The sequence below is a fragment of the Zingiber officinale genome, chromosome 5B (genome assembly GCF_018446385.1).
Source record: "Zingiber officinale cultivar Zhangliang chromosome 5B, Zo_v1.1, whole genome shotgun sequence".
NCBI lineage: Eukaryota > Viridiplantae > Streptophyta > Magnoliopsida > Zingiberales > Zingiberaceae > Zingiber > Zingiber officinale.
In genome coordinates, this window is record NC_055995.1 from 80067823 (window position 1) to 80092764 (window position 24942).

A 24942-nucleotide genomic window follows, 5' to 3' on the forward strand; every position below is an offset into this window, starting at 1 on the left:
TTAATACCAATAGATAAAAGGGACTGAAGCAACCTAAGTAAGAACTCACTAATATTGATGGATCATGTTGATCACCATAAGTTATCAGTTCAGCAATAGATCTCAACACTTCGATAACAGAATCCTTCATTAAGAACATTACATATGAACATTAACAAGAGAAACTTGGATGTATAAAACAAATCAGGCAAATAATTACCTTGTCAGCATCATTCACATATTGAACCCTTTGCAACTGATCTGTCAGATATCTGTACCAAATGGTGCAGAATTATATATATTAAATAGCAGAAATTATACTATGCATTGACTCAAAAACAAGAATAATTTAAAGAAATACGATTGTGTCAGAGACACGGCAAAACATGTTCATATTGAGATAGAAAAATATCAATTTTCAGGGAGGCTTTTGGTAACTTCAAAACAATTTGGATCAAGAACATCAAATTAATAATTGAAGTTAAATTAATCAAAAAAACACCCGTTTGTAAAGTTTAAAGACAATGAAAGTGCCTCAAGGCAATGGTGCAACGGCAGGACACCTTCTCAAGCATCTACGATGAATTTTTCCTTGGTGGTTAACCTAAGAATGCTGGGTTGATGGGTCGCCCGCTGCGAGCGCTTCCTAATTTACCCTTGTGGCCTGGTGTCCGGTGGGAAACTTCCGTGGAGTTGGGCTGGTCACTCCAAGATTAGTCAACGTAAGTTGAATACCTGATGCCAACTAAAAAAAAAAGACAATGAAAGTACCTTAGACAATTAGTTATTTTCCTAACAAGGACCAAAACCAAAGTTAATTACTTAATCATACACTGAACATCCTAGTCCCCTTTATGTATCTCTGGCTTTGTGGATATAATGCCTTCAAGGACTATTTGACATTCATAAAAGTACAAACCATCTCTTATCCAGAGTTACCATGGTTTAAATCCAAAACAATTTGAGTGGATAAACTCAGAACTTGGAACGGCTAATCTTCACTAGTTCAGAAACATCAGTAAAATATTTGATATACATAATACTACCAGCAGTATATTATTGCGAGGGCCAGTAAATCAAGCTCATGAGAAAGCAAATTTACTCGATTAGGAAAGTACAGCAGATCAGCGGAGATGATATTTGAGCCACAAGTTGGCTTCCTCAAGGTTGTGAGAGACCAAAGAAGGTGAATAGTGGAGCTCAGTCTTCATCGTCAGGGAAGAGAATATCTGAAACAGGATGGATGTCAAAGATCAAGAGTCAAGACTACTAAAATTGGGCCCACCTATGCTGGATTTGATCCCATCTGATATTGTAACTAAGGCCTGTTGGACAGAGAAACACCCGTGAGAGGAGGCAATTATTGGGTAAAGGCCCTTAAGCCACATGTCCAGCACCTGTGCATGCACGACGATGTGGTAGATTAATTCTAATCCTAAGAATTTTTGGTCCATGATCAAAATAAGTCATGTGTTATGTGTTAAATGGAGAAGTCAATGCAATATTTAGTGATTGCAATCTTACAAACGAAACGCCAAAAAATAAAGTTAAATCAAATATCAATGATCTCAATACTTCTTGGATTTCATATGACAAAACCTACCATCTGAAAGATTTTGTTTTCCAAAACTTATGGAGAAGCTTGTTCTACACAGATATGAAAAACATAGGAATTTGTTCATTCAGTCAACCACTGGCACAGGATAGCCTTGTGCATAACGAACTAGAGACTTCAAATCCATTCTCATATTACAATCCCTCCTATCTGAAACATTTTGTTTGGAAAAGCTTATGAGCAGCTTATCGTACACTCAATCGGCTGGGAAACCGAGGAACTTGTTAATCAAGTCAACCACCGGCTTTGGACTGCCTGGAACATATGGGACCAAAGTCTCCAAATCCATGGTTTCGATAGTCTGCTGCAGCATCTGGGGCCGAGCGTAAAATAGGTGCTTCCTCTCAGCAAGTTCCTCTGCCAGCTCGCTTTGGTGGTTGTCCATCAGGTCCTCATTCACAACAACAATCAAGGATTTACCCAATTGCAACGTCTCAAATATGCTCCCGGAACCTGCAATTGTTACGCTATATTACATAAAATGGCTCGACATGATAAAAAATAAATAACATAACATAAATACAGAGGATGAAAACTTAGTATGCACTGTTAATGCAAAGAAATAGTTATTGACATAAACTAAATGTATTATCATGTCACTAGAAAAATACTAACTTGTATCTCCCAAAGTGTATTTGTTCTCTTGTCATTTTTAGTGTGTTTGTGCCGACAAACACAATCTTAAAAATCCAAATGATATTCTTCTATAGAGTTCTAGTAAGGAATAAGTATATGAATCTCTTTAGATTGAATAAGTTATTCTTCTATTGGTTATGTAAACTTTACCCGCATGACTGATGATAAGGGATGCTGATTTGAGGTAGTCAGCAATGCTGGGTGAGAAAGCAAAGTAATCCACAGTAAGAGGCTCATCTTCTTCTGAAACCTATAAATTTGGGTCAAACAAGAAGGATCTTCTATATTCATAAGCAAAGAAGTAAAGAAATATTATATCGTATCAAGCAGAATAGAATGCGTAGTAGCAATACCAATGCATTCGGCTGTGAAGAAAAGTTTAGTCAAAAACACCATCTGAGTTTCACATGAGTGAGGTTAAAGCTAGTTACTATCTTTATATCCTGATTTGTTCTGCATTAAGGATTCTGTAGAAGCCTCTCGTTAGCTTTTACTATGGTTCATAAACAAATACTGCAACATTGGCACATCACAACTCAATGAACTCCAATATAATTTCTTCTGAACCAATGAATTTGATCTAGTTCTATAGTCAACATAAATAATTGCTCAAACAAATTCATTTTTTTTTCAATAATCTAGAAGTTTGAATTGGACCAGTTGTGGAACCTTAATAAAGGTCTAACTCTGTTTGTGAATCGAGGAATATGTGGCAAGATATTTTAAACTAGTCATTGGTTAGAGCCAAAAAACTATGGTTGTAACCAGATAATAAAAAAAGCACATCATCTTACATATTAAGTGTATTTATAACAATCAAATTTTTTAACTTCTATCTGTTCCAAATAAGCTCACTTCCTATCCCCAGCAGCAACACCTAAGTGTTGCCAAAGAAATATGCTGAATTATCAGCAGACAAGCTAGCCAGTATCTACCCTTTCCACGCGATAGTTGTCGTGGATTTGAGCAGTCAATAGTGACCATAGCAGAAGCCCTTACAATTGCCCCATCCACCAAGTAGAAAAGCCTTCAACCAGAATCTGGGCAGAAGATGACTTCTATTCATCGATACCAATGCAACTCCCTAACTTCTTGATGTGTTTCTTAAAAGAGATCTTTATCATTGAATTTTACTTTGCTCCATTACTATGTAAGAAGTGGCATACCATTCCATCAAATCATCAAGTTCATAATACAAATATTTGAGAGACAACTTTATTATGACAATTCCTTATTAGCTTTCCATGGGGTCGTATTGAGCAGGAATTACAACTAATTTGTATTCAGAATGTCTTAATGAAACCCCTTCAATTCAAGAATATGAAATTTTAAAATTCCGAAAATTATTAGGACTGAAACTAGTTCCTACACAACCAGTATGCTATAGATTCAGGCTACTATTTTTCACCGGACCAACAATGTTATGAACTACACAAAGAATATGCATCCGAACATATTATCAACCAAATGCAATGCACAAGATTAATGCACGTGGCACATGATACACTCAATTTCTCATAAATACCAGCACAACTAACTTCATCATCCAGGTCCAAAGACAAGAAATATTGAAATAATTCAAAGATGTATAAGATAACAACTACTGTTCCATACACTTTAGTTTTTATTATCTAAGCTCGTTTTCTTTGAGCTAAGTGTACATTCCAAACAAACTAGAAGTATTGGAAAAAAAATTAGCATCTTATTACTGTATTTTCATGCAGCATGCAGCATGCACTAAGTCAAAGAACATAAACATGGTTATCAAGAGAGTTCGAAATTTTGTTGGCACATTGCATCTTGAAGATATACAAAATAAGTTAAGCAAATGAACAATTTAATGAGATGGGAACCTTGGATGGGACATATGACCCTCGGCCCATTTGGATCATAAGGTCGGTGTAACCTCTTTTTGACAATGCTTCTTTAACTTGTCTAGAATCAGCGGCTTTAACAAGAGCATCGAAGCATGTTGTTCCCACTGTTACAAACACCATTTTTCTTATTCTGCCACCATTTCCTGCTCCATCCATTTGCAGGAAGTTAACACAACCTCGTTCAAACAATTTACTACTCTTCAGATGACCAATCTGTTCAGGAAAGAAATTCACACATTTTAATAGTTTCAAGTTAAGTGCTCAATGAAGATACAAATACTTGATACATCAAAAATCTTGGTATGGTTATACAAAATTAAATATCTAAGATTACCTTAAAACTCTGGCATTTTCTCTTTTATTAAAATTTATTGATGGAAACAAACAATCAACTGGCAAATAGATTGTAACTTTCCTCCAAATCTGTTTATTTAGAGGTTGGGATAGAAGAAGGAAAAGAATAAGTAGAAAAGAATCCTCAAGGTAAAGGAAAGAAATCCTTTCTGTAATAATAAATTATTTATTATCCAAAATAAATAACAGAGACAGAAAGAATATAATAAAAACAGTATATAAGTTGAAAAGAATATATCCTAAGATAGCTTTACCTCTCAGAGATGTCAATTTCATCCCAAATTGCAGAGACGGAAAGAAGAGCCATCACTTTCCTGTGTCCTCGCTAATCCTATGCCTCCCAACTGAGATCACACGTCAAGCGAGATAAGATTGTTTGTGAAAGTGTACATTTGAAACGAAAAAGATGAAAGAGAAAAGAATAAAATGTCAAATATTTGGCAGTGTGTATTTTTGCAATTGATTCAATGACCCAAGGTATGCAAGCCAAGGTTATAAAATTCGCTAGGCGCTAGTCGAACACTAGACCAGCACCTAGCGCATAGGCCGCCTAGGGGGGACTAAGGGCCGCCTAGGTGGGGACTAAGGGCCGCCTTCTCGAGGGCGTCGTAGGAGCTAGGGGTGGAATCGGGTAGGGACCCGTCCTGTAACCATCTTACCCAATCCCCCGTCCCGATAAAAATTAGGAATCAATTTTTCTCCGGATCCCGTACCCGATAAGTGTCGGGACCCGAATGTTCGAGATCCCGTCGGGTAAGGAGATGATATCCCGAATGTTCAAATATTTTCATTATACAACATCATTTTGAGTCGATATTAGTACTGATATATTATCAAACAGAATGTGGAAAAGATGCTCCAGCAATTCTATAAGAGGCCGCGGACAGAAAACTAAATTATGCAGATATCACATCACATGGAAACCAAACAGAAAATGTCACCAGACCTGTTGCTACCGCCAGATTGCAACAAAGAACATCATGATCAAACTCATATTGAGTGTATTAGCAAAAAGACTTCAAAAGGCCATTCAACCACTTATCGTCACAATACCAATTTGCTTTTCGGTAAGAGGAGGCAAGAGATAGCTCCATGTGTGCTGCAGAAATAATTAACCGGTTTCACCATCATAATGAAGAGGCCATTCTCACTAAAAGCAAGTTTACGTCCTTTGACAAAGTTAATTGGAAAACATATTCGCTGTTATAAAACTATTTGGTTTTTCACCTAGATGGTTGAAAGGATGGAAAAAAATTGTCTCCACAGGCCATACCGATGTCTCTTGTCACAACAATACCCCAGGCTCATCTCAACAGATCCACTCTCACTGCAGTTCTTCATCTTATTTACAGATGTGAAGCACAGAATAATCCTACTAGGAAGAAGAAATGGGGTTCTGAATGGTATATCAGTGAGTTGGTTCAAAACAACAAGAGAACGTTATGCTCATGACACACTCATATTAGCAATAGATGGAAACCAGAAACCTTAACATTATCAAGGATTTTTTTTTCTCAATTTCAGTGGTCTTAATATCAATCTGACAAAATCAACCATCTCTTATATTGGTAAAGCTAAGAAAAAGGGAGAAGTTGCAAATCTCTGCCTGCAAAGTAGTGGACCTTCTTCCTATTAGTTTTTTGGTTTTTGAATTGGATATCAGAAGCCCCAGGAGTATTGGAACTCTATTGTTGCAGAATGAGTAAAAAACTATTAACATGGAAAAGAAAATCTCTCAATTGGTGGTAGAGATGCACTAATCAATAGTGTTTTAAGTCACCTCGTAGTCTACCAGTAAGTGCATATTCACTCTCAGAATGGTTCATTTCAGCCATTGATAAATTAATGAAAAACTCTAGCATAAAAATAGGAATATTGACACACAAAAAAAATACACTTGGTTGGCAAGGATAAATGATTAGACCTACAGAGTTAGGACAGGGATATGTGTCCGGTGGTGTCAACTTCAGAAAGTAAATGGAAAATTACCATGAACTTCTGTACTTCTACTTTAGAACAAAAACACTACAAAGGAAATATTACTGAGGTTCGATAAGTCTGTAGACGAGGAAACATGTTTATTTTGTTCTATTGTCACTGAAACCACAAACCTGTTCAAGGACTGCATCAATACTTTCATTGGGTTTTATGGAACAATCTGATCTGCTATATTTACACTGCACTGTAGGATCTGTGCTTAGAGAATGCTTCCTACCACCATCAAGTTGGTCAGCCAGCTATAATAAAATAATGAAGATGAAAAGCTATAGTACAAAATAATTACAGTGTGAACCATCATGACACAGATTAGGTCATATTACCATGTTCCAGGATCAATACTCCATGTTTACAAGAAATTTTCATATAGGCGGAAGCAGCAGATCGAAAAGGAGGTGTGGTCGTGTGGGCGTGGGCTAGGGTTCTAGTGGATTAAGCCGGCCAACGACGAAGGGCGAGGGGCGAGGGGCGAGGGGCGAGGGGCGAGGGGCGAGGGGCGAGGGGTGAGGGGGACGGCGAGGGGCGAGGGGCGAACGGCGAACGGTGAACGGCGAACGGCGAACGGCGAACGGCGAACGGCGAACGGCGAACGGCGAACGGTCGCCGGCGAACGGCGAACGGCGAACGGCGACGACGACCGGCAAACGACGAACGGCGAACGGCGTGATTCGCGTGCGGCGTGATTCGCGTGTGGCGTGAAGTAGTGAACGGCTAAATGAGTGAATGAGAATTTGAGATGCGTAAGTGCCCTAGTTTTCTATTTTTCTTTTTGGTATTCTTTTAAAACCGTACATCAGTTTTTAGATATTTTAATTTTAACCTAGTTTTCTATATTATTTTTTTTTAAAAAAGTCTAATTAAAAATTATTATTAATATATTCGGTTCGGGTTGGGAATCCCGTAGGTAGAACTTGTGTTCCCGATCCTTTTCCCGATTTTGATCCGGTCGAGAAAAATCCCGACCACTCGGGTCGGGAAACATTCGGGTCGGGAAAAATTCGGGACGGGAACGAGTTGGGAGTTGGAAAGGGTCGGGAATTTTGTAAAAAATCCCAGCCCTAGTAGGAACCCAGCAAAATGCGCGCACGACTGTCGGGCCAGCGGATCCCCGACACCCACTGCCCCCACTTCCGCCACCGCACCCCCCGTACCGCCGCCAATCCACTTCCCTCGCGCAGCTCCATCAACAAAAATAAATCGCTCATCTCACACAGCAAGTGGCGACCCCTTTTATACCGAACAGGCGAAGCGCGTGAATCAAGTGGCGCCCGCACGCCTACAATCCCCGAGTCTCACTCACATTTAGCAATGATGTACTCGTGCGAAACTAAGCGAGCTACGCATTAAGGACTCCATTCGTGGGTCCACCACGGAATGTTGTCGTCTTATCCAAAAAATCGGATCCTTTAGCCTAAATCATCTATCCTCGTGTCCCACTAGTCGCCCACCGCCGATCAGAACTATACCCTAAAAGGAAGGTAAAACCAGGGTCCAGCACAATTAGAGCCGGATCTAAGCAGGGGTAACGAGTGGGACATGAGATAATTTCGAAGACCGAGGATCCATCTCAAATCGTGAAACCAGTAGATGATTGAGTACTTCTACTGATGGGCGATGGCGTGGGAAATTGGTCTTGTTGCTTCGCATGTGCTTCTTTATAGACGCATGCTTTACTTGCTTTGCTTGTTTGTTCTAAAAAAAATGTTTTTAATAAAATTGGTTATCCATATAAAGTGTTTATCCGAATAAAAAAACTGAGTACTTCAATCATGCTTATTGATATATGAATTTAAGCAATAAGCTCTAAATGTTATGGCTTCATTTTAATATGTCCCTCTTATTTATTTGAGTTTTATACATCATTTGTATTCCTTTGTTGAACAAATTAATTGGCGATGACAATTCCATCCGAACCCGATAGAGGATCCGACATCCGACCTGAAAGATGGAGGGTATGGAAAGACTATCAATACCCGATACATGAACCGAATACCCGATTAAATAATATATATATATATATATATATATATATATATATTACAAAAAAAATCCTTTTTCTAAAATTAACTTACTATTTTTGTTGATATTAGTAGGAGACTATATAGATGTGTTTAATCTATTTTTTTAATTATATATATATATATATATATAGGATGTTAATTTTAATATGTTTTTGTTCAATGATAATAGTTGAATAAAAAGAAGAAAAATTATACGTATAGAAGATATCTGATCCTTTAATGGGTATGGGTATACCCATCGGATATCCTATACCCGATAGGTATGGGTACGGAGGATATAAAATTCGACCTGAACATGACCTATTGTCATCCCTAGACAGAAGGTATAGAATTGCAAGTGATGTTAATAATTAGGGTTGGTGGGTCATGGAAAGGTGTGGAATTTAGAGCTAAATAGCACATGTTAAAAGTGCAAATTTAATTTCATGGAACATTTCAAAGAATGTCAAAGGATTGCAATAGTAAGAGTCCTTCACGCAATGCTATGGATAGGTATTTTAGAACTTCATTTTTAATGAGTGTAATTGTTAATAAAATTGAAAAAAAAATGAATCTTTGATAATTTTTAGGAGAGTAAAATTAAAGAATGATTTTTTTATCAAAAAAAAAAAGAAACTAACTTTCTCCTTTCCTCTCTTTCTTCCATCAAAGAAAATGAAAACAATATTATTTTACCTTAATTTCTCTCTTTCTTTATTTTTAAAATTGTCATGCTGAATCATCCTATAAATAAATATTCTTTATGAAGTCTCGTCTTTTCAAGGGATGCATGAGCCACATGATTTACAAAAAAAAAACACATAAAAGTAATCATATTGGAATCTATCCAATCAAATAAAATAAATTTATCGATTTATCAACTTCATTTTGGTATAAAAACAAAGGAGATTCCGACTTTGCTTTGGTTTCAAATCGTGGAAACCGACAAAATTGATTATATATGTAATGTATAAAGCTGCGTATTTATATATTTATAAAAGAGGGAAATTTTTTAACATATTATAATTTTTGTTAAAAAATTGAAAATATATATGTTACATTTTTATTATCTTAGTGGTACTGGAAATGTACACTCCAATACATTTGCACCTCTTAGGTTATAAAATGACAGAATAAGAACAGGCTGTGTGATTTCCTATTAGATTGGAGTGTACATTTCCAGTAGATTTTCTTAATCTACTGATGGAAGTGAAATCTTAAGTCTGGCAACAAACAAGCCCTGATGGAAGTGAAAATACTGATAGCTACTGTCAAATAAATCAAACGGCAAACACAATAAACTTCAACCAAATTCTGGAAAAAATTACTAGTTTTTTGTTAACCTAAACGTCGACATAAATCTATAAGCAAAAATATTGGTCCTCGACAAAAGTTACAAACTTTTACCATCAGAAGTGATCACAAAATGCTATAAAGACTTTAATGGAAATTATACTATCAACTCATAGCCAAGGAATGTGGAAAAGTCACTTTTCAACAAACATACTGCGAACATGATCAGAACACAAAAGAACAAACTCGAAACTTGGGAACCAAAAGCAAAATAAACTGAAGTAATTGAAAAACATACAACTCCATTAGAATCCAGCACAGGAAACCCAACAATACTCACGAGAAACAAAAACCCTAGAAACAGGCATACCTATTCAAAGGAGAAGGCTGCGCCAGGAAGATCCAAATCTGTCGCACAAAGTAAAAAAGAACCACACCAGGACGCTTCCAATCGAGATCAAAAGACAAAATTTAGCCCCGGACTCGCCGACGAGCGATCGAAAGGGCCGGAGGAGGAGGAGGAGAGCAGAAAGGAAAGGAAAGGAAGCGGCAGCGGAAGGGTGGAATAGTACCGAAGATTTGCTTCAGATTACTTAAATACCCTCCAATCCCCTCGATCGATTATCGGTCCAATCGAACCCGAACCGGCCCAGAACCGGAACCGGACCGCGATCATCTCGTTCCATTCCGAATCGGATCAAATTAAGATAAATATATTCTACTTTTTTTAGTATAATTATATTCGGAAATATAAAATTGAGTAATATTTTACTTAAAAAAATAATAATAATAATCTCAGTTAGACTATTTCTTAGGATGATCGATCGGTCCCATGGAAGTTTTTCATCGATCATCAGGATAAATCGTATGCATCAGAAACCCGATGGTCAGTCCAACATCCTTTGAGTGTCTAGTAGACAACATGGATATCCTACCGCGGCATCATGACCCGGGACAGTAATATTCTACTAACGATTAACCAAAATGATGCTTAAAGTTTAATTAAATTAAAATTATACGAAGAAATTGTAGTTAATGATGTCTCGTTTTGACCAGTTCTTGGCGGGAAGTGGAATGAAAAGTTTTCAAATCTCCCTCCATTAGATCCGGTACTTCCGGGGAAACACAGGCGAAGAATACCACAAGATCGAGAAAGGGAAGGCAAAAGCCGGCGATGCGATCGAGAATGCAGCGATCCGGTCAGACTTCTCTTCTGTTGTCCTTCTCCTCCAAATCCAGGTACTGTTTTCTAGTTCCTTCTCTATTTTTGGTTTCATCTCTGGCGGGTCTTGTTTGAACGAGGAGAAATCTGTGTGATTGCATATGCTTTAGGGTTTCGGATGAGGATCGCGCTACAGTATCTTCCAACAAGCCTTCAGTGTCGTTCTCCGAGTACTTGAATCGAAAGGTCACCAAGACTAGCAGCAGATCAGTTAAGGTATTACACTTCGTAGCAAAGATGCTTTTCTTTAATGATGTTTGGATAATGGAAAAGCGACTTGAAAATTCAGGAGAAGAAAACTTGCTTCGCAACAATTGTGCCTGCCAACGATGACTTGACAAGTAAACGAGTTGGGGATTGTGAAAGCTTTGTTCTTCACGACCAAATTTTCCATCAGTTTAAGGTCTCAGAGAAAAAGGAAGAACCAGGGGAAATTGCTGAACTAGGTGAAACGATGGATTATCAACCAGAACCAGCTTTTGGAGGCGGTGAAGTTTCTAGGAAAAGAAAGAACACATTAGATGATCCTTCAGGTTTGTCTAGCTGACTGATAAAAAGAAAATTACTCTCTTACATGAATCATCTCCTCCTGGTAATATTTAATGTCTATTATGCTCGTGGATTCTGGTATTCAGCAATTTTTTATGAAATTCATTGTGAAGACCACAAAGTTGATTTGAAAACATGATGCAAATTTAGCATTGGACAATTGAATTTGAAAAAGTACTTTTACTATGCATAGAAAAGAAAACATGATAAAAAGTTTCTGATACTGCCTTTTCTTTTACAATTGTTTAGTTTCTTGCATTGTTTGATCACAGTTTGTTCTCACTAGGGACATGCATTTTGAATCTAGTAACTCAATTTTAGTCTTTGTGGAAACAAAAAAAAACCCACCTAGTGAATGTTAGTCTACCAAAGAATCTAATTTTATCTTACAGTGTTAAAAATGTGCTTTTCTCTTCTGTTCTTATTTACTTTGTTTTTTGTTTCTTTTACCTAACTTGAACCATGTCCATCCCTTTACTTCGTTGTTTGTTTCTAAAAAAAATATCTTGTGTTCTTGATGTGTGCTTTGCTTAATCTATTATCAGTGGTTTTTCTCATCTTCTTTTACACAAGTTTGTGCTTACAGGATGGAATTTATGGGCAAGAGAATAGTTATTTAGGAATAAAATAGGAACATATTTTCCTTATTGGCTCATGGAATATCAATTCTAATAGATTGGAATCAATATTCATGAGATTGATAGAATGAAATAGCTAAGAAGAATTGAGATGGAATAGTAATTTTGTCGGAATTGATTTCCAATTCGATATTTTAATTAAATGCAGGCATAGTTATTTTGTGAAAAATTCATAATGAATGGAATAACTATTCCTGAGAACAAAAAATGATGTTAAAGAAATAATTAGTCCATTGGGACAATCTAAAATGTATATCATATGGTTAATAGAGTCCTTCTGGATCCAAATGATAATCATTTGTGTGCTAGGTACACAAATTCTCTAATCCAAACACGGATTCTAGTGCCAAAACAAACAAAATGATACAAAACGACTTGTTTTGCTGATTTTTATTTTCATTTTTTTACCTTTATTTCTAGCCCTAACATTCTTAATTTTCACGGATGAAGAGAGCAGGTAATGATCATTCTTGTTTCCAAATTAAAAACCTTGCCAAAAGGTTCTTCTAGCATCATTATTGTGCAATTTTCTATAGAATTGCATTCTCATTCTTCCAAAAGCTTTGACAATTTTCTCCATTGTCATTTTATTTTTCAGTTTGTGAAAAAAATCATACTTAAAGTTAGTGTCAGTCTCAAAATTTGTAGTTTATTTTTCACATTTGAGTTCCTCAGGTTCCAGTATGAAGAAAACAGCTCGAAAATCTTTGGTTGTCATTGGCGACGATTCAAAGCCCTGGTTATATGGAAGAGAGAAGAAAATAATGGGCAAGAGTACCAAACACTTATATGATCACTGTAAGCTAACTCTAATTCTGCCTTCCAACAGGTACTCGAAAATGTTTCACAGATGTTACCAAATCTCTTAACCTGTAACTATACATTCTCAGATGCAAATGGAAGTGGATGGTGGGATTGCAACCGGGAAGGTATTGATAGCGAAGAAGTTGGCTGCAATGAAACATGGGAAGGAATTGGATCGACCACTTTGGGAGGTCTGGAATGGCATTAATCAAACTCTCAAGTCCATATTGAAATAGATGAGGTCTGCTATTTCACTGTTTCATGGATGACAGTCTAATTGAGTAGTAGATGTTCCTAATCTTCTTGAATCAATTGGTGCTCTGTTTTGAACTCTTGTGCTGTCCATGTAAATTATCAATGTTATTATGTTTTGTGTTGAACATGTATATTTAGATGTTATGTGACAATTTTAGAAGGTAGTTAAGTTGATTGGTTCATTAATCTTTTTCAAGTCATAAATCTCATTTTTCAAGTTATAAAAAGAATTAAATAAGGATAGAATTTATGAAAATATCCATCAAATTATCCCATCCCTATGATTTTTTTTATTTTTTTTGCTTTTTAAATATGTAATTTATATTTATTATAATTTGTATTATGTTGTTTTGCTAATAATATATACCTATAAAATAAAGAGCAAAAAATAAAAAAGATATTTTTTTATTAGAATATTTTGACTCTGATCAATACTAATATACTGACTATGATTAACATTTATTGTAGTAATTATAGTTCATCGTTTTTATAATATAAATATTTCATATTTATTTAATATTAGTCAACATTATATTATAATAGTTACAAATCATATTTGTTATAATATAGATAATTTATGTATAATTAATACTAGTTAGTATTATGGAAATATGTAAAGGCTGAATGAGTCACTCTTTCGATAATAAATAAAAATGGTATTTAACCATTCTAATAAAAAGGGTGCTCTTTTAATTTTAATCCAAAAAAAAATCATATTATATAGTCCTAAAGTGAATGTGTAATAAGCCCCGACGTAGGGGTGTAAACGATCTAAGCCGCTCATGAACTATTAGGGTTTCGGCTCAAAAAAATTTGTCCGATTAAGTTAACGAGCCAAGATTGAGTTTGATTTCAAGCTCGAAAATATTATTGAGCCGAACTCGAGCTTAACAATATTTGATTCGTGAATTCGCGAACATATTCGTTTATATGTTCGCAAATATGTTCGTTATATATATATATATATATATCACATACATAATAAATATAATAATATATTATTAATTATTATAGCTAATTACCTAAAATGAGCTCGAACTAAGCTCGTTTAATTTATAAATGAACTTTTTTCGAGCTGAGCTCGATTTGAGCTGAGCTCGATTCGAGCTTGAGCTGAACTTGAGCTATATAATTTTATTACGATCCGAGCTCGAGCTTAAGAACTAAAGCTCGAATCAAAGTCGAGCCGAACTCAAACTTAGGGATAACGAACCAGATCCGAGCTCAAGGCTCTTACTGTTCAGCTTAGCTCGGCTCATTTACAGCTTTACCCCTACTGATTGACGTAGTTAATACCTACATAAGTGGTTACTCTAATATGTCTTGAAGTTAATTTTCTATAAGTATAAAATATCACGGATGCTTAACTTCTCCTATACAAATTATTGTTGCAGAAGGGCAAATACTCTTATGATTTATCTTTTTTCAGAGAGTATGAATCATTCTGAAGAGGCCGCCAAGATGACGAGACGTTGGTGACGACTTCATTTGTCCCGGGGGCATGGTGTCGCGGTAGGATATCCAGGTTGTCTTCCAGACACTCGCGGTTCGAACCCCAGCTACGACATTTTTGTATGAATTTTTCCTCCAAATGGATGGTGTAATCAAAGGATACTGGGCTTCTGGGTTTGTCACTGCGTGCGCTTCTCTATTTACCCTGGTGACCGGTGGGAAACTTCCATAGGACCGGGCCAATTCCCCCAGAGATAATCAATGAGGTTAACTGGGATTATCATTTTTTTTAAATAAATAATATAATTCACCATTTTTTTTCCACATCGATTACATCATTAGTTAACAAATAAAACCCACGCACGTGACACACCCTTGTCAATCACGTGCATCTCCGAATCGGTGCCCACCGTGGACTACATGACACTGCATGCATTGACGTCGTCGTCATTGAACAAGTTGCTAGCGCGCTCGTTGCTGAGCAGTGGCGCCAAGAGACGGCCATGCCTGTCTCCGTTGTACCCGTGCCGGCGATAGTTATAGCTGTCCCGAAAAGCCTCCTCGTCGCGGAAGTACTCCTCCGCGGTCGTGAAGTGGAGGGGCCGGTCGGGGTTGGGCCAGAACTCCGCCTTCTTCCCGCTCCGCCGCACCTCCTTCAGCACCTTATTCCGGTCCACGTATCCGGTCACCGTCACCTTCTCCATCTCCACCTCCACCTCCACCGAGTCCACGCCTAAACACTAGTCCAGATTAATTAATTAATTAACTCTAGTCACCAACAATTAACTTCATCTAATCACCTCTAAGCTTACGGAGAGCACGTTTAACCACCCTCTCACAACCAGCACAGCACATCCTCACTTTAAGCTCCACAGTCTGTACATATAAACTACATCAAAGATCGTGCTTTAACAATCTAGTTATCATAAATAAAAACAGAGGAAATTAATTTAACCAGAGATTTTCCCTTTCTCATCTTCCTTCTTCCTACAACGAAGAAATGCTTGCTGTATCTTCTACCTCTCTCGCCTCTAAGTCTCAACGAGGAGCTGAAGGCTCCCATTTCTGAGGAAGTAAAAATGGAATCTCTTCTCTGTAAGGAATTCTTTCCCTTGCCCTCCCTCTTTGTGATGCTTCCTTCAATGGTGGATCAAAAAGAGGCGCATAAATAAAATACTAAACACCTTGTATAATTTTGTTCTCTTCTATACGACTTTTTCAGGACTAGATCAGACTCTGTGCCTCTGCCAGCTACTAAACGTATGAGCTAGCTAGTGCAAGATTTTAGACACTTCACTGCCCTTGCGCAGTGGAGATGGGTGCCATTGAGATTTAAGACATGTGGCAGGGCAGATGTTGATGTTCCAATGGCGTATGAGTTCTTGGTTCTGATGATTTTCTGTCTACATTGAGTTGGCTAAATAAATGACTATGCTCGTCCCTACCATCTCAACCAATCCATCTGATGCAGGTAGAAGAAGGGCCCCATCCTACGGAAGTATTAAAGTAGAGGTTAAAGTTAAAGTGGTCAATACATCGTCACAGGTCCGAATGGACGATCGAGCAATCAGTCGGCCTAGTGTCAAGCCCGACCAGTATGCAAGGTTAAGGCGGTCAATGCCCGTCGTGGGTTTGAGTGAAGGAACGAGAGGACGGTCAGCCTAGTGCCGAGTCTGATCGGTATAAAGCAAGTACAAGCGGAGGTCAAAAGCAACCCGCGCAGAGCATCTCAGACCGCCCCAGAAGATCCACACCCAAGCGGCTACCCCGCTCGGCCGGATAGGAAGATCACTAGTACCTTCGACATCCTTTTGGGAGATGATGTCGTTGACAGGTGGCAAGGATGGTAGGTGGATCGTAAAGTGGAGGCTTCCATCGTATTGTCAGAAGATATGCACGCCTCGTTAAAATAGGATGTAAGGAGCACTTTCTTGGTTGGTCTTTTCATAGGAAACGTGGGGGAAGCGAGCCCACACCCGATGAGAGCTCTATATAAAGGGATCCAAAGCGCTGGAGATGGTATACATAGTTTTACTATTCACACTTTGCGCTACTATTCTGCTGTTGCTCCGATTTACTATTGCTCCGATAATTGACTTGAGCGTCGGAGAGCCACTGCTGGTTTAGCATTGACGTTTGCTGTGTTGCAGATCGGAGGCTAGTCCACGTGCCAACAACTCAGCGTGCATATCCTCAGTCGTCATCTTTCCTACTTTCGAATAGGATCATCGTCCATCTTTATTAATTATATATCTTAGGACCAATACGGAAGAGATAAATTACGAATAATAACTCTTTCAATAATGACTTACATACTCTACGGATAAAATTTAAATCCTATATCCCGTCCGAGGGTGTCGCGAGATTTAACAGGAGAAGTAAATTTTACCTTTTTTTTCACTTTCCAATTCATTCTTTTTCTTCTGAAACTCATGGTAGAGTTCGATCTAAATCAACAAGGAGAAAAATGTTTTAGTGTTTAACAGACGCCGGGATTTTTACATGGAGAACAAGCTTTCTACGCGCGGTGAGGAGGCGGCGTCGGCGGGCAGTGTCTGAAGCGGAACCGCAGGGCGGAGGATGGCGGGGGAATGGGCGGCGGCGGGGAGGCGAAGGGGACGCGGCGAAGGATGAGGGTGCGGATGCGCCAGGGAATGGGAGCCCGGAGCAGCAAGTACTCCAGCGCGCCGGCCACCGCTGCCGTGTACTCCTCCAGTAACTCCGCCATCTCGGCCACGGGCATCATCTCCAACTCTCTTCCTTTCTCGGTCGATTGGATTCGTGCGTCCAGTTCCTTTTCTGCTCCGCAAGATTGACGGAGAAGAAGACTCTTGGGAATCTGCAACGATGACTGGTTTGAAAATTTCCATAGACGCGGCTCCTCCTTTATATGCACCGATCGCTCGATTGCGATTAACGAAAAAAGACCAAGAAAATCTTTTTATTATGGAAAGGAGGATTTTTTTTTTTTTTTTTTTTTTTTTTAGTGTGCGGCCGCCGGTCAAATTTGGAGCCAATGTTTTTTTTTTGGGAAAATCATTTATTTGGATTCAATGATTTTATTTGGGAAAATCATTTATATTATGTTTTGTTGGATAACGCAATTCATTAATAACTCATGCTGCTCTTGGATTGGAAGGAAGAAAATAAAGTAAAAGAATAAATTTAATTTTATCAAAAATATCCTTTTTTCCCCTTATTGAGGTGAAAAGAAAGGAAACACAAGCAAACTTTTTGATAAATAGAAGATTGTATTCTCTCCATATTTTGTATTATTTCCTTCTAACGAAGTGTAAATTAAGAAAAAAATTTTTAGCTGTTTTCCCTCTTGATCAGACTTCAAGACCTTTCTTAGGATAAACGTCTTCTTTTTAATTAGTATCATAAAAAAATATTTAAAAAAAATAAAAATCTAATAATTAGGATAATATAAAAAAAATTATTTCAGCTAGCTATAAGATTACGAAGGTTAGACATTGTGCATATATTATTAAATCACTTTAACTTAATTATAATTATAATTTATAAAAAAATTTTATCAACTTATTAAAATTACTTAAATTTAATGTAAATTATTTTAAATTAATTAAACTTATTGTATAGTAGTTGTTATATATCTATTATAATAATATTTAAATGATTTTAATTAATTTAAAATAATTGTAATTTGAATGGGATGGTGTTTTGAATTTTATTTTTTAAATAAGTCTCTTTTGATTTTTATTTATTTATTTATTATTTTAAGAGCGTGTGGCCCAGGAAAATATCAAAAGTTTTGGTATACTACACATACGAACCTCCGTCATGTAGTATTAACAGTTTTGATATATATTCGTACCTCTTTTAAAGTTCCTCGGACCAAAATCCTCTTGTTTGCTTAGTGATAAGTTGGAGTCCACGTGCGAAAAGCATGGCACTAAATTCCAACAACTTAAATTGATTTAGCGTGTGAAATAGATTCCAAACATTGCTCATAATATAAAAATAAATATAGTGCTGGGTTCGGAGCGTAACGAAAGATTTATATTTAATCATGAATCTTTTCATTGTGCAAAAAAAGGTGGGTCCTGCCGCCCAGCGGCCCCTAGGCCTGGCTCCACAGGGATCCTAGGAGGAGGTAAATCAACGGTGAATGCTGACCCGGGTAAAGCGTGGTGTCTCCGGAATTTAACACAGTCCGCCCAGATTATTCATCTGGTGCGCGTCCGTGGACCTTTGACCCTACGATTCATTGTGCAAGGATGCCACGCCTTAACCGGTTGATCCAGCCCGCGAGGGCATCATGGATCTTTTCATGATACTAGTGATCGTACACACGCATTGCATGTAAACATCTCTAACAACTAAAAAAAAATGTACTGAAGGAAAACATAATACTAACCTTTCTATCTTCCATCATTTGGTATAGACACCCAATCAACGAAAGTACAACATACATTGAAACCACATTGATCATTTATAATGAAATTATATTAATTAAAGCATTTTATCATTAAAATACTAAAGTAGAGTCTCATTAGCGACGGACTTCCCTATGTAAAAAATTAATTTAATTTAATATTATACTTATCTTAGTAAAAAAAAATAATAAAAGTATATTTTTTAACATTGTCGGTCTAAAATATTTATAGAAGCTTCTTTGATCATAATGTTGTCAATTCTAAGATATGGGACTAAAGAGAACTATATTTTTTTATATAAAATAACCAGAGAAAATTAATGATGAGAAAAATTCATAATAATATGCCGCAGCTGAGTCTCGAACTCTAGATCATTAATTGTTTCGCTTGTGGAATTACTAATAAACCTTGGAATTATTTTTAGTGTAAATAGAAAAAAGGATATTAACGTAAATTGATTTTAGGCTTCACCAAAGTTAGTTAGTAAAGGGGGAAGATTTTTAATAAAATAGTAAGATATATAGTTTTTCTATAAAATAATATAAAACAGATATATCTCGAGTTCTCGATATACGTGAATGATATCACAGATAGATAAGAGTCTCACGTGTGACTCCTCTAGCGATATCCACGCGCACTAGATCACGAATTTGACACGATCCGTTAGATACTAACCTCTTGGATCGACAAAGACTTAGAAGCACTACCGATCTCTTCCGGTGGAAGAAAGCAAAGAAGAAGTCGACGAGGAAAACTCGAGCTGAGCCTCTTTATTTTTTTCGAGCTCGAGTTTGAATTGGGATCAACTCGAGCTCGCGACTCAGCTCGATTATAGCACTGCTTAGTGGGTTAACCCTTTGTTTACTTAAAAGGATGGGAAATAAAATTAAGGAACATTTTTGCCTATGGAAAATTTTACTCTATTTACCTATATATTTTTGAAAATACTTAAATCGTATACCCAATGCTTATTTTGTATCTCTGCTCATTTACTTTCACTTGCCGAAACGATTGCTACACTGTAGCAATCAACTGACTAATAGATCTAGAGAGTTTAAAATGACATGAAACTAAGTTGTATGAATTTATCTAATTCTCTTGATTATATACCTACCCTCAAAATCAATTAATATATCATATTGAGAGCAATAAATTTTTAATTGACTTTTTAATATTTTTATTAATTTTTTAATCAATTATTACACCGTAGCAATTGATTAAATTACTCTTCACAATCATAAAAATATACCAAATCGATTAAAAAAAATTGGGTTTAAAAAATTATTATTCTTAATATGAGATATGGAAATGATGTTTGAGAACATTAATATAAATATGAGAACTAAACGAGTTTACAGGACTTGGTCCTAAATCATTCCAATGATAGTAAAAGGTGGAATCCACCACCCAACACCCCCACACAGTCGGCCTTATGATCATATGTGAGGAGATAAATAGGGAAGTTGTAGTTGGCCAATGCGGTGAGGGTTTTTTTTCCTTGGATTTGCCGAAATTCAAACTTTTACCTTATGATAGCAACTCTGTTCTACACTAGCCAACTCAACTTTGCCCCCGAGTTGTCCTATATCATTCCAAGTTCTCTAAGACGATATAGTAAGCGATTAATTTTTTTTTGTCACAGGATGAATTGATTCTACGAGCAAAAGAGAATAAACTATCAGACAAAATGAATATTGGGTATGCAGTTTGAATATTTTAAAAATTTCTTATATGATTTAGATAATATAAAACTTAACCTATATGGAAATGAAAGATCATCCTTCCGCAGATGATTTTAAAGACAATTCTGGCTCCTTCGGAATTGGACGTAGGGATGACAACGAGGTGGGTTTGGATCGGGTTTCACTAATCCTAAAACCCGTTATGTCAAAAAAAAAATAGATCCGAAATTGCCCTGCCCCGACCCCGCTCAAAATCCGACGAGTTCGACCCGTCAACCTGGTAAGCTTTAAAAAAAACAATTTAACAATAAGTTATTATTATTATATATTTTTTATATTATATAATATAAATACAAAACATAAATAATATATATATATATATATATATATATTAGTTTTAGTCCTAGTACCAATTATGAGATAATTGTAAAAGACTACTTTTATATCATATTTCATTATTAATAAAAAGACAAAGTTGGTTATTATATTTATTTCAGTTCAGTGTAAAATGAATAAGTATAATAATGTTCTTAGGTAGTAGGTTCGAATCTACAACATATCAATTGGTTGAATTGATGGTGAGATATTGTAGATATACATAGAACACTACTCTTAACTATTCATAGTCAAGCATTAATATACAAGAACAATATTAATGCGTTGAGATTAGCATGTAGATCAACGGATGACTTAATCTCACAAGTTATGAATATGAGATATCAGGTTAACACATGGGTATATATTAGAAAATATGTAATAAATGACCTATCATAAGAATGTTTTATGGATCGTTATATGAGTGTCATAAACATTCTCATGTGACTATTGGTATGAATAGTCCTTAGACTTGAAAATCACTACGGTTCCCTACATAAGGAGTTGTATACTTTGGTATCGGCAAACATCACCTGTAATAGGATGGACAATAAAGTCGATCACTGGGTATGCAATTACTTATGCGGAGGGATATGAGTGATGTAGATGAGATTTATTCCTTCCGCGCGCGCGCGCGCACACACACACACACACACACATATATATATATATATACGGGTCGAGTTCATTGAAATCTGTAACCCGTCTCGAACCCGCTTCTAAATCCGATCAATGAATTTAGACATGCCCCATAATCTGTTTGCCCGAGTTTAAATCTGTCTCAAATGGGACGAATTTAATACGGGACCGGGTTTAAACTCCGCCCGTTACCTCTCTCGCACGGAAAGTCTGAAATAAAAAAATGAAGAGTATAAGTACATAAATATTCTTTCTATCATAATAAAATTATTATCCCTACTACCTAGGTTTTATCTTCTCTTTCGCCGATTCTTTCTCCTTTTCTCCTCATTTTCCATCCACACTGCACAGTAGCGCCTCCTCTTTCTCCACTGCACAACCGCGCCTCCTTTTTCTCCAAGCTGCACAGCCCCACTTCTAGCGATGCACAGTTGGGCCTCCAACCGCAAATGCTCCAGCCATCAACCTCAGTCCTCAACATCTTCTAGCAGACAGATTTAGTGTTCCTTGGAACAGGGTATTTTGGAAAATAAATAATTTAGTATTACAAAAATGATTTCTTTCCTTTACCCTGAGGATTCTTTTCTACTTATTCTTTTCCTTCTTCTATGCCAAACTCTAAATAAACAGATTTAGAGGAAACTTATAATCTATTTGCCAGTAGATTGTTTATTTCCATCAACAAATTTTAATAAAAGAGAAAATACCTGAGTTTTAATGTAATCTTATATATTTAATTTTGTTTGGTTGGGGGTTATTCTTGATAACTTTGGTTATCTTACAATCTTTTGCTGACACGTCGGGCATGAATCATTACTTGGGAATCACTGATTACCTAAACCAAACAGGGTTTTCATTGATAACTTTGGATGGATAACCAAGGTTATCAAGGATAACCCTTAACCAAACGCACCCTAGGGGTCATTTGCTTTGCATTTTTCATGTTGTTTTCTATTTTCATTTTCTGAGAAAATGGAAAACGTTATCAAGGATAACCCCCAGCCAAATGCACCCTGAGTGTTGGTCTTCTCTATTTTCTTGTATTCATGTGGATACCGAAAGAGGCACGGACATGTGATCGTGCTGAGATCCTAGCTGTCAGGAGAGCGAGTGCACACATCAAAAGTATAACTCCATATTATCATGAAACTTAGTATATGATGTTGTTTACTTCCTTCGCATGGATCTTCTGATAGAAATTAGATGTTTTCCGCTGCGCTTTCTGTGTGTTTAGTGCTCTAATTCCTTACACACACACACATAAATATATATATATATATAGAGAGAGAGAAATCTTCTCCTGCGGTGCAATTCTTGCGGTTTTGCTGCGGTACTTGCCACGTCAGAGGCCTGGACCGATCAGGCTCCAACCTGATCGGTCTGGGAGTCTCCTGATCGGTCTGTGGACCGATCAGGCTATAGGTGGATCGGTCCACAGACCGATCCCCCTACCTTTTTCTGCCTTTGATCGTTTCAGCAGACACAGGGACCGGATTCCGGCCGGATCGCGACTGGATTCCGGCCGGATCGCGGCCAGAATCGGCAGCGCTGTATCTGCTAGCGTTTTCGGCAGAATTTGGCCACGAAACGGCCGGATTCCGGCCGCCATCTGGCTGGAATTCGGCCGCGATCCGGCCGACGGTGGCTGGGCGTCCAGTGGAAGGTCGGCAGTCGGTGGTTTGGCGAGGTTTTTTTTTTTGGCTTTCCCAGACCCATCAGGTTGGAGCCTGATCGGTCCAGGCCTCTGACGTGGCAAGTACCGGAGCAAAATCGCAAGAATTGCACCGCAGGAGAAGATTTATATATATATATATATATATATACGGGTCGAGTTCATTGAAATCTGTAACCCGTCTCAAACCCGCTTCTAAATCCGATCAATGAATTTAGACATGCCCCATAATCCATTTGACCGAGTTTAAATCTGTCTCAAATGAGACGAATTTAATATGGGACCGGGTTTAAACTCCGCCCGTTACCTCCCTAGCACGGAAAGTCAAAAATAAAAAAGCGAAGAGTATAATTACATAAATATTCTTTCTATCATAATAAAATTATCATCCCTACTACCTAGGTTTTATCTCCTCTTTTGCCGATTCATTCTCCTTTTCTCCTTATTTTCCATCCACGTTGCACAGCCGCGCCTCCTCTTTCTCCAAGTTGCACAGCCCCGCTTCTAGCATTGCACAGTTGGGCCTCCAACCGCAGCTGCTCCAGCCATCAACCTCAATCCTCAACATCTTCATGCAAACAGATTCAGTGTTCATTGGAACAGGGTATTTTGGATAATAAATAATTTAGTATTACAGAAAGGATTTCTTTCCTTTACCCTGAGGATTCGTTTCTACTTATTCTTTTCCTTTTTCTATGTAAACCTCTAAATAAACAGATTTAGAGGAAACTTACAATCTATTTGCTAGTTGATTGTTTGTTTCCATCAACAAATTTTAATAAAAGAGAAAATGCTCGAGTTTTAAGGTAATTTTAGATATTTAATTTTGTTTGGTTGGAGGTTATCCTTGATAACCTTGGTTATCTTATAATCTTTTGCTGACGTGTCGGGCATGAATCATTACTTAGAAATCACTGATTACCTAAACCAAACAGGGTTTTCATTGATAATCTTGGATGGATAACCAAGGTTATCAAGGATAACCCTCAACCAAACGCACCCTAGGAGTCATTTGGTTTGCATTTTCCATTTTATTTTCTATTTTCATTTTCTGAGAAAATGGAAAACGCGTTTGGTTTGCATTTTCCACGTTCATTTTCAAGAAAAAGAGAGAGAATTTTCTAAGAAAATAAAAAACACTGAAAAACCATTTTCTGAAAAATGAGAAAATGCAGATTTCTAGAAAATGAAATGAAAATGCAAACAAATCAAACACACCCTTAGTTTTCTGAGGTTTTCCGATTCCGAGTTGCATGACCCTTTTGCTGACGTGACGGACATGGAACATTACTCGGGAATCATTGATTATCTAAACCAAACAAGGTTTTCGTTGATAACCTTGGATGTATAACCAAGGTTATCAAGGATAACCCCCAACCAAACACATCCTGAGTGTTGGTCTTCTCCATTTTCTTGTGTTCGCGTGGATATCGAAAGAGCCATGGACATGTGATCGTGCTGAGATCCTAGTTGTCAGGAGATCGAGTACACACATCAAAAGT

At 37.1% G+C, this 24942-nt stretch overlaps 3 protein-coding genes and 1 long non-coding RNA gene across 6 annotated transcripts; 1 reads left to right on the forward strand and 3 right to left on the reverse strand.

The window, feature by feature from the left end:
• Positions 1-447: 447 nt before the first annotated feature.
• Positions 448-1290, reverse strand: LOC121987533. The gene is made up of 2 exons (XR_006113645.1): positions 812-1290; positions 448-724 (listed from the first exon to the last, which is right to left on the reverse strand). It is a non-coding gene; the product is annotated as an uncharacterized LOC121987533 (long non-coding RNA).
• Positions 1291-1521: 231 nt separating this feature from the next.
• LOC121984658 (UDP-N-acetylglucosamine transferase subunit ALG13 homolog) lies at positions 1522-10319 on the reverse strand. 2 transcript variants are annotated; one of them, XM_042537720.1, is made up of 6 exons: positions 10123-10319; positions 6573-6672; positions 4716-4805; positions 4084-4320; positions 2381-2480; positions 1522-2047 (listed from the first exon to the last, which is right to left on the reverse strand). In XM_042537720.1, exons 4-6 carry the CDS (start codon positions 4261-4263, stop codon positions 1791-1793), a joined length of 537 nt encoding a protein of 178 aa, XP_042393654.1. In that variant the 5' UTR covers positions 4264-4320; positions 4716-4805; positions 6573-6672; positions 10123-10319; the 3' UTR covers positions 1522-1790. The 2 variants fall into 2 exon arrangements, with proteins under 2 accessions (XP_042393654.1, XP_042393653.1); XM_042537719.1 differs by lacking the exon at positions 6573-6672.
• A 508-nt stretch (positions 10320-10827) lies between these two features.
• LOC121987534 lies at positions 10828-13345 on the forward strand. Its single transcript, XM_042541296.1, has 5 exons — positions 10828-10991; positions 11085-11190; positions 11264-11507; positions 12837-12959; positions 13052-13345. Exons 1-5 carry the CDS (start codon positions 10927-10929, stop codon positions 13171-13173), a joined length of 660 nt encoding a protein of 219 aa, XP_042397230.1. The 5' UTR covers positions 10828-10926; the 3' UTR covers positions 13174-13345.
• Positions 13346-15088: 1743 nt separating this feature from the next.
• Positions 15089-23377, reverse strand: LOC121987535 (heavy metal-associated isoprenylated plant protein 30-like). Of its 2 annotated transcripts, none has more exons than XM_042541297.1 (3): positions 23358-23377; positions 15473-15561; positions 15089-15405 (listed from the first exon to the last, which is right to left on the reverse strand). In XM_042541297.1, the coding sequence occupies exons 1-3, from the start codon at positions 23375-23377 to the stop codon at positions 15089-15091; spliced, it is 426 nt and encodes a 141-aa protein (XP_042397231.1). The 2 variants fall into 2 exon arrangements, with proteins under 2 accessions (XP_042397231.1, XP_042397232.1); XM_042541298.1 differs by lacking the exon at positions 23358-23377 and adding an exon at positions 17365-17387.
• Between the last annotated feature and the right edge of the window lie 1565 nt (positions 23378-24942).